The 14,215-nt window shown below is 40.8% G+C and overlaps 1 protein-coding gene across 1 annotated transcript in view; it reads right to left on the reverse strand.

Moving 5' to 3' along the window:
- Positions 1-3,945: 3,945 nt before the first annotated feature.
- Positions 3,946-14,215, reverse strand: part of AKAP9 (A kinase (PRKA) anchor protein 9) — a 152,593-nt gene continuing 142,323 nt past the window's right edge. The window contains exons 42-47 of the mRNA XM_006834394.1: positions 13,940-14,140; positions 11,198-11,430; positions 8,409-8,494; positions 6,438-6,567; positions 5,760-5,899; positions 3,946-4,286 (exon numbers count right to left, since the gene is read on the reverse strand). Of these exons, the coding sequence (XP_006834457.1) occupies positions 4,249-4,286; positions 5,760-5,899; positions 6,438-6,567; positions 8,409-8,494; positions 11,198-11,430; positions 13,940-14,140 (828 nt within the window). The 3' untranslated portion in view covers positions 3,946-4,248. The remainder of the gene's footprint in view (positions 4,287-5,759; positions 5,900-6,437; positions 6,568-8,408; positions 8,495-11,197; positions 11,431-13,939; positions 14,141-14,215) is intronic.

Here is a 14,215-nt window from a genome sequence, read left to right on the forward strand (position 1 = left end):
CTGTTTAAGATTTTTACATTTTATTAATGGAAGGATTCCATGCAATTATGGTGGTTTTTCAATACTTTCTAATAGTTTTGCGATGAATACTGTTTATATGTGCTTTAATGAAGTACAGCTCATTTGTAACAGAATTCTCTAGGGATGATCTAGGCATTTGTGAGATTCTAAGTAATACAAATAAAAATTTCTTGGTGCTAATTATAATAGCATATATAGTCCTTGGAAATTAAACACAAGGTCTAGTTCAAGGTATAGGAAGCCCAGTGAAGTACTTGGAAGCCATAGGTTATTCGTTTACCTGGGACTTATTTTTGCATGCGGGGAGGTGGGAGGTTAGGGAATAACTATCATGTTTTAAGGTTTGGATGACAGAGAATGCCATCAGTTGCTCTTCGATGATATTATGACACTCAGCAATGCTTGAACTGTTCTGTACACAGTAAGGCACTGTGCATAGGAAAACAGGAATCTGTGACCATGGCTTCAGTAATATTTCCTAAAACATATATATTATACAAATATATATATATATATATGTAATACTACTAAATCTGCTCAGATAACTGTATCTAATTACTAAATACTACATATTTACCTCTCTGGTGGATAATTTATCTGATTTCATAAGGTCACATCTTTGTGGAAGTCTTTAGGGGAAAATCGTTGTCTTTGATCCAAGGTTGTTCCCTGCTTCTTCCCTAGTGTCCAATTAGGAATGTTTTCATTTCTAGTTTTCCTAATTAAAATTTAAATTAGATTAACAAACTCCCTCTCACCCCCTTCAATACAAAATCTGAAACTGGCAGTAGGATCTGTGTGACTGACATGGAACCAGGGTCCTTGGAGAAGTGTTCTGTAAAACCTGTGTTCAAGAATCAACTTAACGTAATTATAACAGGGGCTTTCTAGGTGAGATGCTAGAATTGGACCACATAACCTGACTTTACTAGATGAGGCCAAAATATTTTTCCTCTTATGTCTAGTACGGTTTTGTTTATAGACAAAAAGGCTGGAAGATTCATATTTAATTATTATGAAGGAAAAATCTCTGCTGTTGGACAGTTTTTCATATTAAAATTCTCTTTGAAAAAACAAAATACTCAGTGTTCACGAATGTTATATGTACTTCATTGGTTAGAATTCAGCGCATCCAGGAAGGTGAATGGGAAAATAACCCCATAGCTTTATTTTCACTGATTTTTAATAGCAATTTTTTTGTTGTTATGTACCATCCAGTAGGCTCTGACCCACAGTGACCCTGTGCACAACTGAAAGAAAACAGTGCCCGGCCCTGTGCCCTCCTCACAATTGTTGTCATGAGTGAGCCCACTGCTGCTGCCCCATTGGGGGCCTTCGTCCTTTCTGCTGATCTTCCACTCTGTTGCTGTTATTAAGAGTGGGTTCTGACTCACAGTGACCCTGTATAGGGTTTTTGAAGTTTTAAAGCTTCTAGAGAACATAAAGCCTAATCTTTGTTCTGTGGAGTAACTTGTGGAATCAAACCGTGAACCTTATGGTTTGCAGTCCAGTACTTACCATACGGAGCCACTGTGTGCCCATCCTTCACTTTATTATTAGTGCCGTCTAGTTGGTTTTGACTCATAGCGACCCTGCATAGGGTTTCTGATGAGCGGCTGGTGAGTTTGAACTACCGATCTTGTGGTTCAAACTGACCGTGCTGTCCAGTGCATTATCCCACAGTGCTACACCAGGACTCCATCTTTCACTTTAATACTCCCCTTAACTATGAATTAGGGGCCATGATTGGCACAGTGGGTTAAACATTGGGCTACAAACTGCAAAGTCAGTGGTTCAAATCTACCAGCCACTCTACAGGAAAAAGATGAGGCTATGTGCTTCCATAAAGATGTCCAGTCTTGGAACTCATATAGAACAGTTTTACTCTGTCCTCTAGGGTCTCTGAGTGGGAACTGACTCAGTAGTTTGTTGGTTATTTATGGCTGTAGGCCACAAACCACAGCAGTATTAGCAGTACTCATGATTTTGTCAATGTAAGCCACAGATGTTTTCATGCTGCATTAAAAATGCTGTAGATCTCCTAAAATATCTTACTTCCAGCACTACTTTGAAAATTATGGTTTATGAAACAATTACAATTGTTCTTTCATTTCCCTATACATTTCATACACTGGCAAACATTTTGAGAAGATGTCTGAAAATGATTCATTGCATAAAATAAGGGTTGCTTATATCTAATGAATAGTTTTAGGCATCAAAGGATTTAGGTTTTAATTTAAAAAATTACTGAGAAGCACGAGCAAGTTTAAGACAGCAGAGGCCTAATAAAAGAAGGCATACCTGTCTTGCTGTGGCACTGTAAGATAAGCACTGGAATGCTAACCACAAGGTTGGTGGTTCAAGTCCACTAGCTGTTCCTCAGAAACCCTATACAGGGTTGCTATGTGTTGGATCCGACTTAACAACTACTTTCATACAGTGAAAGTGAATGCAGATTGGTCAACTTACTCGTCCATCTGCTCCTTTCTCCCTTGTAGAGCAGAAGAGCCTTGTCGTCGTCGTTATGTGCCGTGGAGTCGGTTGCGACCCTGTACAGGGTTTCCGAGGCTGTCAATTTACAGGAGCAGAAAGTCTCATCTTTCTCCTGTGGAACAGCTGGTAGTTTTGAACTGCTGACCTTGCGATTTGTAACAACTATGCTAACAGCAAGGCATACTAGTTGAGAAAGTCTACCCACTAGCTTTAAGCTGGTTGCTTAGAATACCTCTGCTGTTTCTATACCTCCCGTGATTGGAATCAAGGTGCTAATATGAGAAATTTAGCTATCTGTAATCTCCAAGAATGGTTAACTTGCTGTCTTGTTCTATTTGTAGTGCATAAGTCGTTAACAAACGGCAAGACATATCCTCTGGGAGTAAGCATCGAACATTGTCGTTCTTGCCATTTTAGTGAGTTGGTATGAGAGAGGACTGATAAGATGTCAATGAGATTTATAATACAGTCTCTCTGTGAAGGAGTCCTGGTGCAGCACTGGCCTGCAAAGTTGGTTTGAACCAGAGTCGGTAGAGTGATTCAAGCTCATCAGTTGTTCCTTGGAAACTCTATACAGGGCCGGTGTGGGTCAGAACCAGCTCGACAGCACTTATGAACAACAACAAATCTTTGTGAAAGCTTCCCAGTCTGAATTTGGTTTGGACAGTACGATATTGCTTGACTCTTGTCTCTGTAGCTAATTCTTTGCATTAAATGATTTCTGCATCTTAATGGGCCATGGCTTAATTAAGGACACATCTTTGGAGGTCAGTAACAAATAACACTAATAAAGCACATATTAATCATGAAAACACTAATACAACATTATAAAAATGATAGGTGCAGGGTTGATCATGGAGACTGATGGTGCTGTAGGATAAGCAGTACACTACTAACTCCAAGGTTGATGGTTAACCCAATAGCCACTCCGAGGGGGAAAGAAGAGGATTTCTGCTTCAGTAAAGATACACAGCCTAGGGAAGCCAATACAGGGTTAAGTCAGAATCAACTCGATGGCAGTGGGTTCAGTTTGGGTTTAAGGTTGATGGTAAAGGAACATGGAAAACCTTCTGGCCCAATGAAGGGAGGAGAAAAATAGTTTCTAATTCTAAAACTAGGACAACTTTCTTTTGGAATCACTAAGTCCAGTGTATTCGAGACAATGAGATGATGGGCACCACGAATCACGGCTCTGTTAAAAATGAAGGTTCACATGTACAGTGGGTAAAATGGTGAAGTAATGTTTATTTCAGAACTTGACAAAATACCCCATAAAATTCAAAACTTCTACCATTATACAAAAATAGGTCTCTACGAGTGATATTTCTGTCTGTATCACCAGTAGCAAATATATTAGGCAGAAACATGTAACTTCAGTAGCCTTTTAAGAAAAGTTGCCGGACATCTCAAGCTACACATTCAGCAGTATCATAATGTGCCAAAGTTTAATTTTTCTTCACCCATTTGATAAATACACGAGGTTTTATAACTTAACTGTTTAAATTAGCATTCCACAAATATACAGGTAATCTAATGATTATTGTGCATGAATGCATACACAATGCTTATATACAAATTCCAGTTTTCATGTGCTGGCGAGGGATTTGCATACAATCATAAGCTGTGTTCCTATTGGTCCCACTGAATATTCACAATACAAAAGCACAAAAGAACCAGTGATTTATAAAAGGGATTTTGTTTAAAATAACTTTGATTGATGATGTTTTCAAAGGACTATCTTCTCATGCCAGCATGAAACTGTGTAGTTGAACCTGTGAGAGAAAAAGCAGGACATATAAATGATTTCAAATTAGACAGATATACGACTCTGAAGAGTTCACCCAGGGGAGTATATTACTTTTACTATACTGAACGCTCCCCTTTGAAAGTTTTACTCTTTCATAAATTAGTTTTTAAAAGATATTTTGGATATATATTTAAAAGTCACACTGTGGCTGGCTCTATAGTAAGGTTGTTGAGTACCATCAAATTGGTTCTGACTCATAGCGACCCTGTATAGTGTTTCCAAGGAGCTGCTAGTGAGTTTGAACCACTGACCTTGTGGTTAGCAGCCTAGTACCTATCCTGTGGTGCCACACCAGCACTCCATAGTAAAGTAAGGTTTGTTAAATACAACTGAATAGGTTCTGACTAAGAGCAATCCTGTACAGGGTTTCCAAGGAGTGGCTGGTGTGTTTGAACTGCCACCTTTGTAGTCAGAAGTCCAGTGCTTATCCTTCAGCACCAGACCAGGACTCCAAGGCAAGATATGCTCAGCTAATGTTAAGATTTTCTTTTAAGTGCCCCGTAGGGTGAATGCTTTATAATTTCTTCCTCTTGATAAATCTTTTACTCCTCAAATTCTTGGTCTCACAAGACAACACTCATTAACCAAACCAAATCAACAAAACAGCCATGAAAGCTTCCTCTCACTACAAGTTAATTGGATTAAACAAATTATTTCTTGAATATGTTGTGAAGTGCGATCAAGTTGGTTCTGATTCATAGTGACCCTGAATAGGGGTTCTAAGGAGTGGCTGGTGAGTTTGAGCCACTGACCTTGTAGTTCAAACCGACCTTGTGGTCTAGTGTTTATCCTATAGCACCAGACCAGGAGTCCAAATAAACTAAATAACCTGTTACTAGCTTATAGGTTATTGACTAGCAGATAAAAGGGGGTCTTTAATAAAAAAAATTAAAAAAAATTGTCTAATGAATCAAAGTCAGGATGAGTAATAAATCGAAGAGAAGCACCAGTTTTCCCATGAAAGGGAAATGGCCTCTTAAGTGTCAGGGTTTTTTTGTTATAGCAAAAAGAAAAATGAAAGGTCAGTCTTAGAAAGTTCTGAATTTTCTGACCACACAGAAAAGTAGTGATAATGGCTGTATAATAAGTAAGTGCTTATGGTAACAGCTTTTCCTTCTCTCCTCACCCCTTGACTGTATGCCTGCTTTTGACCCTGAACGATTTAGGGGGGGCATGTTGTCTAACAGACGCTGTAGTCTCAGAGTTCTTTATACACGGTGCTCATTGTAGATTTTATCTTAGCCTGCTGAATGAGAATAAGGAACCCTTTTGGGGACACAGGGTAGAATTCAGGGTGGTAAATCGTATCTTTACATAAAATTACTTAAATTCCTAACTCAGTTTGTCTGTTACACAGAACTGAACTGGAAGATTTGATTACCCTCAGAAGGAGGGCCAAGGGTTCCCACTACAGAAAGGAGAGCTCTGGGTCTCGGACCTGACTGTACAATTCCCAGTCGTCTCTGCAGTGCCTCTAGCCGGGTGATGTAATCTGTCAGGGCTCTGTCAGGGTCATAATTCTGAAGCTGAGAACAGGCTAGGGAGCCAGGATTTAAATCAGCTGGAAGGCCTGGGTACCTACAGGATTAGAAAATACGTACATGAAGTTACCACTCAAAAACAATGCAGTCAGTTTACCAACCTGCCCCAACCCCTGGCCCTGAAAGGTAGGCCCCTGCACATTGTCTAATTCTGCATGTCCTGTGATTCTGAGTTTGGAAAGTTAAAAAGAAAAACTCTAAATTAATTCAAAGAAACCACTAAAAAAGCCTAAGAATTTAGAAATGGGAAAAATGCTCTCCAGTAGCTACTGAATTTATCTTTTCAAACAGACTTTGTTTTTCATAATGGCCAGAGACTATCAATTTCAGTTGATAATGTTCCCATTTTCTAATCAGCATAATAGTTTGTTGACAATCTAACTGTTCAACTATGTTTTTTATAACTTTGGAAAATAGTTACAATTTAAAAAATTAGTTCTGATTGAGCCTTAGGGTTTATGTAAATTATATATAACAAAATGCAAAGATGTCAAAGCCTTCTCACAATGTCATCTTTCTCTGAAAATGTCATTAATATAGTTAACTATTCAAAGCAAACTGTATGAACTTCTTACCTATTTTGAAATGGTAAAGGAGACCTAGGGTAGTCCAGATCTGATCGCGTCCGGTACGCACTATGTCTTGGGTCTCCATACAGCTCCAGCCCTCCAGAAGAATGGTACAATGGATCGGTCTTGTCAGCACCTAAATTAATCCAAAGTGTACCTTGTGAAGAAAAAAAGTACCATGCCCTTGAACAACGTCTACAAATTATGGCACAGAAGACAGCTATCCTCTATACTTTGAGCCCCCGTCTCTGGGGAAGGATGGGGTCAGCAAACAGTTCATGCACTGGATTGCTAACTGAAAGGCTGGAGGTTTGAATCTACCCAGCCAGTGAAAACCCTATGGGGTTCTTCTCTGACACACTGTCATGATCATTTTCTATTAACCTTAGGAGCTCTGGTGGTACAGTGGTTAAGTGCTAAGTTGCTGACTGGAAAAGCCAGCAGCTGGAACCCACCAATGCCTCCACAGGAGAAAGGTGTAAAGGTGTATAGCTCTGGAAACCCTATGGGGTAGTTCTACTTGGTCCTCTACGGTCACTGAGTAGGAATCATCTCACTGAGGGTTTAAATTACCCTAGTTAAAGGAGGGAAACAATAGTAAACTAAAAATTTGGCTTTCAAATATTATTTATCTTTGAATATCAGTCTATTGGAATCTTTTCTTTTAAAAAAACTGTTTAGTTATAACTAGATGAGAGGTTAAAGAGTGATGTGTGTTGTCTGGTAGAAAAGATGTGTTGTTAAGTGCTGCTGAGTCGGTTCTGACTTATAGCGACTCTGTATAGGGTTTCCAAGGAGCAGCTGGTGAGTTTGAACCACCGACCTTGTGATTCAAACTGACCGTGGTCCAGTGCTTTATCCCACCAGCACTTGAGTGTGAAAAGATGGTGTGGATAAAATATATTAGACTAATACAGCTTTTATCACACTACTTTTGTCAGAGAAAAACTTGGAATCACAATTTGCTATCGCTCAATACAACACAGGGAGTCCTGGTGTGGCACTTTAGGGTACGCACTGGACTGAAAGGTCAGCTTGAACGGCTGTGAAAACCCACTAGCTGCTCTTCGGAAACCTTATACAGGGTAGCTATGAGTTGAAAGCGACTCGACGGCACTAAATAATTCAATACAGTGGTACAAACTTCACCTGTTATTTATTATGCTACAGTGTTAGGATGCATATTTCAAAAAGCCAATTGGTTAGGCTCCCTTCTCTCTGCTGCTCACTACTGGTAAGCTCTGTGTAGGCAGTGGGATGTCAATTCCCAACAGTCATGCTGTGTTGTGAACTCTGTGCTGCCCGCCTGATGCCGGAAATGTTCAAGCCCTAAGGTTCACTGGTTTTCACTGCTGATTAAGATTAAATGCCATCGAGTCAGTTTTAACTCATAGCGATCTCACATAGGGTTTCTAAGGAGCAGCTGGTGGGTTTGAACCACCAATCTTGTGGTGAGCAGACTAGTATTGTTGCTATTATTATGTAACCCATTGGTAAGCTCAGAAACCTATTTAAGTACAGTGAAATATTGAGAGTTTTACACCGTAACTCCTCTACTTAATGTGTGAGCTGTAGTCTTCTTTTGAAGCAGAGCCTTAAATATAGTCATGAGTGAGGGCTCTGGAGCTAGACTGTTAGGGCTTGATGCTGGTGCCACCACCTCTCTACTGAGTCATCTGGAGCCAACGACACAGGCTTTCTACACCTCAGCTTCCTACCTGGACAGTGAGCATCATAGGAACTGTACCTGCATCACAGGGCTGGCAGAATCTAAGACAGTGCATGAAAAGAGTAGGTACCTGGAAGAATCAGCATGCCAGACACCGTCTGTCAAACTGCAAAGGCACCAGGCTGTTATAAGGGTGGACTCGGTCTCTGGGCACCACTAATTCTAGAACTTGTTACTTGGACAAGCACAACACATGGCAGATTTTACAGAATCACCAACGTAGGAAAAAGATGCCATTTTGACTTCACCTGGATTCAGTCCAAAGCCGTCTCTGTTAATATTGATGGAACCAGAACCCGTGACTCGATGCCATCGTTGAACCAAAAATTTCATTCTAAAAAAGATCCCAAGATAAAATTTCACAAAATATCCATAATATAAAGATGACACATATACTTCCCACAAAGATCAAGTCATATATTTATGCCTGAAAACAAAATTTCAATATAATCACACAACTGCTGTCTTAGTGATCTAGTGCTACTCTAACAGAAGTTTCTCCAGTGGACAGCTTGAACAACCAGAAATGCTCTTCTCTCATGGTTTTGGAGGCTTCAAGACCAAATTCATAATCCTGGCTCTTGTGCAAGGCATTTTCTTTTGGCTCTGGAGAAAGGTCCTTGTCTCGGCATCTTTTGACCCAGTATTTGGAGATTGTCTATACATCTTGGCACCATTCTCCTGGATCTAGTAACTTCACAGTGCAGTGATCCCAGGATCAAAGGATGAAGTCCACTCCTGGCTCTGTCCTCCGCTCAAGTCTTCTCCTTTTATCTCTTGTAAGATAAAAGGTGTACATGCCACACCTTTGGAAGTCTCCCACAGGGTGGTGATGGGGTTAATGGTGGTGTATCCCAAAGCTTTGGTTCATCACATCACATCCTGCGGTACAATCTTAACTGCCAACCACTGAGAATCCTGGCCCAGTCCACTTGATGCAAAACCATAACTGTTATAACCACTTAATAAAGTTAAGGAGCTCTGCTAGTGTAGTGGATTGATTATGAGCTGGGCTATAAACCACAAGGTCAGAAGTTCGAATCTACTAGCTGCTCCGTGGGAGAAAAATGAAGCTTTCTGCCCTGAGCAGAATCAATTCCACAGCACATCCCTACCACTACCACCAATGGAAAGCTATGTAAATGCGCTGCACTTGAGGAAAAATCTACTGGAATCATGCTTCAGGTACCAGAGGTCTCTTGAATTGTCAGCATAAGGATGTGGCTCAGGGGTGTGAGGTAGACACATGAGAAAGAGAGAAACAGAACAGAGAACAGTGGATGAGCAAAGAAGAGAGACACGTAATAATAATAATAATAATAAACACTAACAACAAATGGAGGGTAAGGGGCAGATGAGGAGGAAAGAGAATACAAACCCCTTAAGGTGAGAGGAGTGAACTAGTGCTGGGAAAGCAGACCAAGGGCTCAGGTGGCCTCTCACATGGCAGGGGTGGCAGTGCTAGATGTAGCAATCTAGTGCCCGCCCCATCCTGCCCCACGAGCTTTTTGGAGTGCCAGTTCTGATTTCTTAATCAGTTTCAAGGCTCAGTTCTTGATGTGTCAAAATATGATGAGTAGATTTACAAAACAAGGAAAGATGGTGGCCGTGTGTGAGAAGTCCTTCAAGGGCAAGTTTCCCACAGCTCTGGTGGAGCCTTTCCAACTTCCTCTAACCAAAACGACTGTCTTCTAAGTCACGTGCACAAGGAGCCGGGCTGGTGCAGTGGGTTCTATGTGAGGCTTCTAACTGAAAGGCTCGTGGTTCGAATCTACCTGCTGGTCAGAGGGAGGAAAATGAGGGCATCTGCTCGTTAATGATCAACAGTCTGTGAAACCCTCGGGAGGGAGCAGTTACACTCAGTCCTGTCGGTTCATCATGGAGTCCTCGTGTGCACTGAACAGGTAACTGCTAAGTTAGCAGTTCAAATCTGCTGGAAACACTATACAGGGTTGTTGTAAGTCGGGACTGACTGGGTAATGGCAGTTGGTTCTCTTTTTTTACTTTTTAAGCATATAGGTGGGCTTTCTGATAAGAAAGTAAGCTGCCCGTACGCCAGGATCATGCCTTTTTCAACAGTGCATTTCCTGTACTTATCTTGAAAGGGGAGGAAAGAGGAACTGGAACCAAGACACTAAGAGACTACACGTGGAGTAGCGGGGGCTGGGGGGCCTAAAACCTGACTTCTGCTAGAGTCACCGGGGACAGGGGGCCTAAAACCTGACCTCTGCTAGAGTTACCGGGGACAGGGAGCTTAAAACCTGACTTCTGCTACAGTCACCGGTGGTGGCTGGAATGTAGGAGACTTACTCGTATTACCAACAGTGCAGGAGCCTCTCCCTGACTGTTTCCTCTTCTGTAAAATAAGATTCTGGACTAGGTGATGAGATGGCAGAGTTCAAAGCCCTGAGTACTAATCTCTGACCAGATGCACTTAGGCCAAGCGCTTTCCAGGCTCAGTACCTGCCTAAATGAGTGTGTCAGCCAAAGGTGGAGATTTAAAAATCATTTTCCCTTTTATTATCTCTGATTTATATATCTGGGCTAATGCATGAGCTCATTCAGATTTGTGTACAAAGGCATCCAGTCTGCCTATGGCATCCCTGAGTCTGAGTCACCAGATGCCTGTATTTCCTCCTAGCATTTGATGCAGCACAGCATAACGCACACCTGCGGAAAGAACGAGCACCTATGAAAACAAGCAAGCAGATTCTAGTGCTGCCGAATGTCTCCCACACATGAATACAGAAGCAGCCCTGGTAGTGCAGTGCGTTAGGCACTGGGCTGCTACCTGCCAGGTCAGCAGTTCAAATCCACTGGTCTCTCAGCCTGAGAAAGATGAGGTTTTCTGCTCTTGCGAAGATTTGCCACCTCGGAAACCCCGTATAGGGTCGCTCTTGAGTTGGAACTGACTCAACAGCACACAGCTACCACCACCACATGAATACAGAGAACAACAGCCAAGAAATAGGGATTTTTCAAAAACAGAATCCTTTTACAAAATCTATTAAAACACATTCTCTTTCAAATACTTTACCTTGAAACTGCAATGGAAACCCTGACAGCAGAGCGGAACCTGGTGAAGCCCTTTGGACGGTTGGTGATACCTTCTAGATCCGTGAAGGCCGGCTGCCCTCCCATCCGGGCAAGCAGGGCCAGCGTGGCATCTTCACATTCTTGAAAGCCACCCAGTAACAGCAACAGATATTTCTTCTGGTAAATCAGAGCTTTGCGGAAACTTTCTGCTCTCAGGTATTTACCATAAATTCTCTGTTTAAACGAGGTATGAATATAAAGACATAATTAAGAAGTCATTCGAACTCTTTCCTCAGAATCCAGACAAGAAGTGCATTTGTGGCTCTAAAAGATAACCAGACAAAAACAAAACAAAACAACAACAAAAACCCCCACACTCACTGCTATCGAGAGCCGATTCTCACTCATAGTGACCCTGTATAGGGTTTCTGAGGCTGTAAATCTTTACAGGAGCAGAAACCCTCCTCTTTCTACCCCAGAGTAGCTGGTAGGCTTGAATAGTGGTTAGCAGTCCAGTGTTTATTCTACCAGGTTAAGTACCTCCAAGGCTCCTTTGCAAGATGACCAGAACAACACATAAATTTGCCCAATGGGGCTCTGTCCACTACTAAGAGACTGCCTTTTATCTCTAAGAGAAAAAGAGAGAAAAGTGAAAAATATTAATGTTTCTGCAAGAGTTGTTTTTTAGAAACCTAGACATACAGTCCTGCTTTATAACTAAAATGACTAATACCAAACTAACTTACAGACTTTCATTAATTTGAAGTGTTTTTGAAAGAATATAAGACATTTCTTTGAAGGTTTTCTGTTTAAATGGAACTCAGCAGAATCTAGGAGATATGTGGTGATGTAAGGTAAGCACCGGACTGCTAACTGCAAGGTTTGTGGTCCAAACCCATAGCCATGCCTCAGAAAACCTAAACAGCTCTGATTTCTCAGTAGAAACCATGCAGGCAAGAAGACAATAGGAAAAAACATATAAAAATCTGAAAGAAAAAAAAAACAATAAAAAATCATATACCAAGCAAAACTGTCCATAAAATACGATGGTATACATTTCCTGATAAACAGAAATTAAAAGAATTTTCAAAAAGCAGACCAACCTTACAAAAAACAATAAAGGCAAGTTCTTTAGACTGAGAATCAACAAGAGCAGACAACTTGAGACTAACAACATAGATGACAAAGTCATCCAGAACTCAACCCAGATACGTTGTTAAGTACTGCTGAGTCGGTTCCGACTCATAGTGACTCGGTATAGGGTTCCTAAGGAGTGGCCAGTGAGTTTGAACCACTGACCTTGTGGCACAGTGCTTATCCTTCAGTACCACACCAAGACTCCTTTGAGTACAGATGATAACCAACCTACAAGGCTGAAAACAAGGAATCAGAAATACCAGTTTGCAACAACAATTAAGTAAAAAAATAGTGACTAATGTAGTTACAGAACTTTCAGATGACATGGAAATTAAGTAGATTTCAAGGAAAAAAACAACAAAGAAACTATAACCCTAAAACTATACTAAGCCTTACTCCTAGCCCTATCCAATCCCTAACTGCAACACTAACCTTTGTTGTTAAGTGCCATAAGTCGGTTCTGACTCATAATGACCCTATACAGGGTTTCCAAGGTGTGACTGGTGACTTTGAACCGCTGACCCTGTGGTTCAAACTAACCTTGTGGTTGAGTGCTTATCCAAACACTAACCCTAGTCCTAACCATAAACCTAACACTAAATGAAGTCCTGGACTCTGTCTAGTCCTAACCCTAACTCCTTACTCCTAACCCCATCCCAATCCCACCAACAATAGAAAACAAAACAAAACTGTCTGAGAATAAATGTCTGTTCCTGTAAGGCAGAAACATTGTAAGGTGGGAATATAATCCAGGATAGAGTCCTAAAGAATGGCACATTAGGAGGACCTTGGCTCAGTAGTAACAGAATCGCTATAATCAGCTCCAAAGGGGAAGATTACCTCGATACTATGAATAAGGAGGAGGAGGAATAGAATAAGAAGAATAGATCAGCAGGTGCATCACCATTGTTTTATACTTTTAGCAATTTGAAAGTAAACATAAATTTTTTAACTTTTCTACTTTTGCTTCTTTTTAGTCATTGGAGTCTGAATACTAACTTACAGTTTTGGTTATACTTTTGTTTATTTTGAATTTTACTTCCTATTCATAAAATTTATAAAAATAACTTTGTTATTTCATTATCATCTGAGTTTTTTTGTTTAAAACTGTACTATTACTACTATTCTGACAACCAATCTATTTCACGTCTTCAATATGAATGACTTTCTTCCTGAACACATTTACGTTCACCCCATAGTTCTTTGATAAATACTTCTCTTTTTGTTTTAGATTTATGTTAACTGATTAATTATTATGACAATATTCATTACTAGTCCATAAAGAGAAGATATTCAGAGGGCTTATTACCTACCATCTATCAGACTCTTGCAACAGTAGTAGAGCTGTGGCTGGGAAATGAAGAGATAAAATTCTGTTGGTCCCCTAAGGATGAGATGGTGAGGAGAGGGACCTAGGGCCCAGGGTGCTGCCTCTGTGCCCATTAATAGAGATGTAATCTGGTCCCAGTCCTGGCATGCCTCTCCATATGCCTTTTATGACTAGCTCCACACCTGTACTCGTGACATCATTTCCTTAGTCTGACATCAATGAGATGAAAGCAGAGGCTCGGCTGGGATGGATGTTTAGACGGAACACGTCTCCTACCTTTAAAGTGGCATGCTCGGAATCAGGGCTCAGATTTTGAAGTAGAGCTTCATTTCTCAGTTCAGCTTTCAGTTTGCAGACTTCAGCTTCTGCCTTTTTCAAGGATTTCTGGAGGGACAACTTTTCTCTATTCCAGATTTCTTTTTCGGAAGCAATAATTGTAGCAATGTTGGCACCACCGCTGAAGGGAAACCTACAAGACTGCAAAGACCAAAATCTGACTTTCATGGTGTTTGGGTTTTTTAAAGGCAATTCTTCAGGGGGAGAAAAGGGAAT

The sequence above is a fragment of the Chrysochloris asiatica genome, unplaced genomic scaffold (assembly GCF_000296735.1).
Source record: "Chrysochloris asiatica unplaced genomic scaffold, ChrAsi1.0 scaffold00010, whole genome shotgun sequence".
Lineage (NCBI taxonomy): Eukaryota > Metazoa > Chordata > Mammalia > Afrosoricida > Chrysochloridae > Chrysochloris > Chrysochloris asiatica.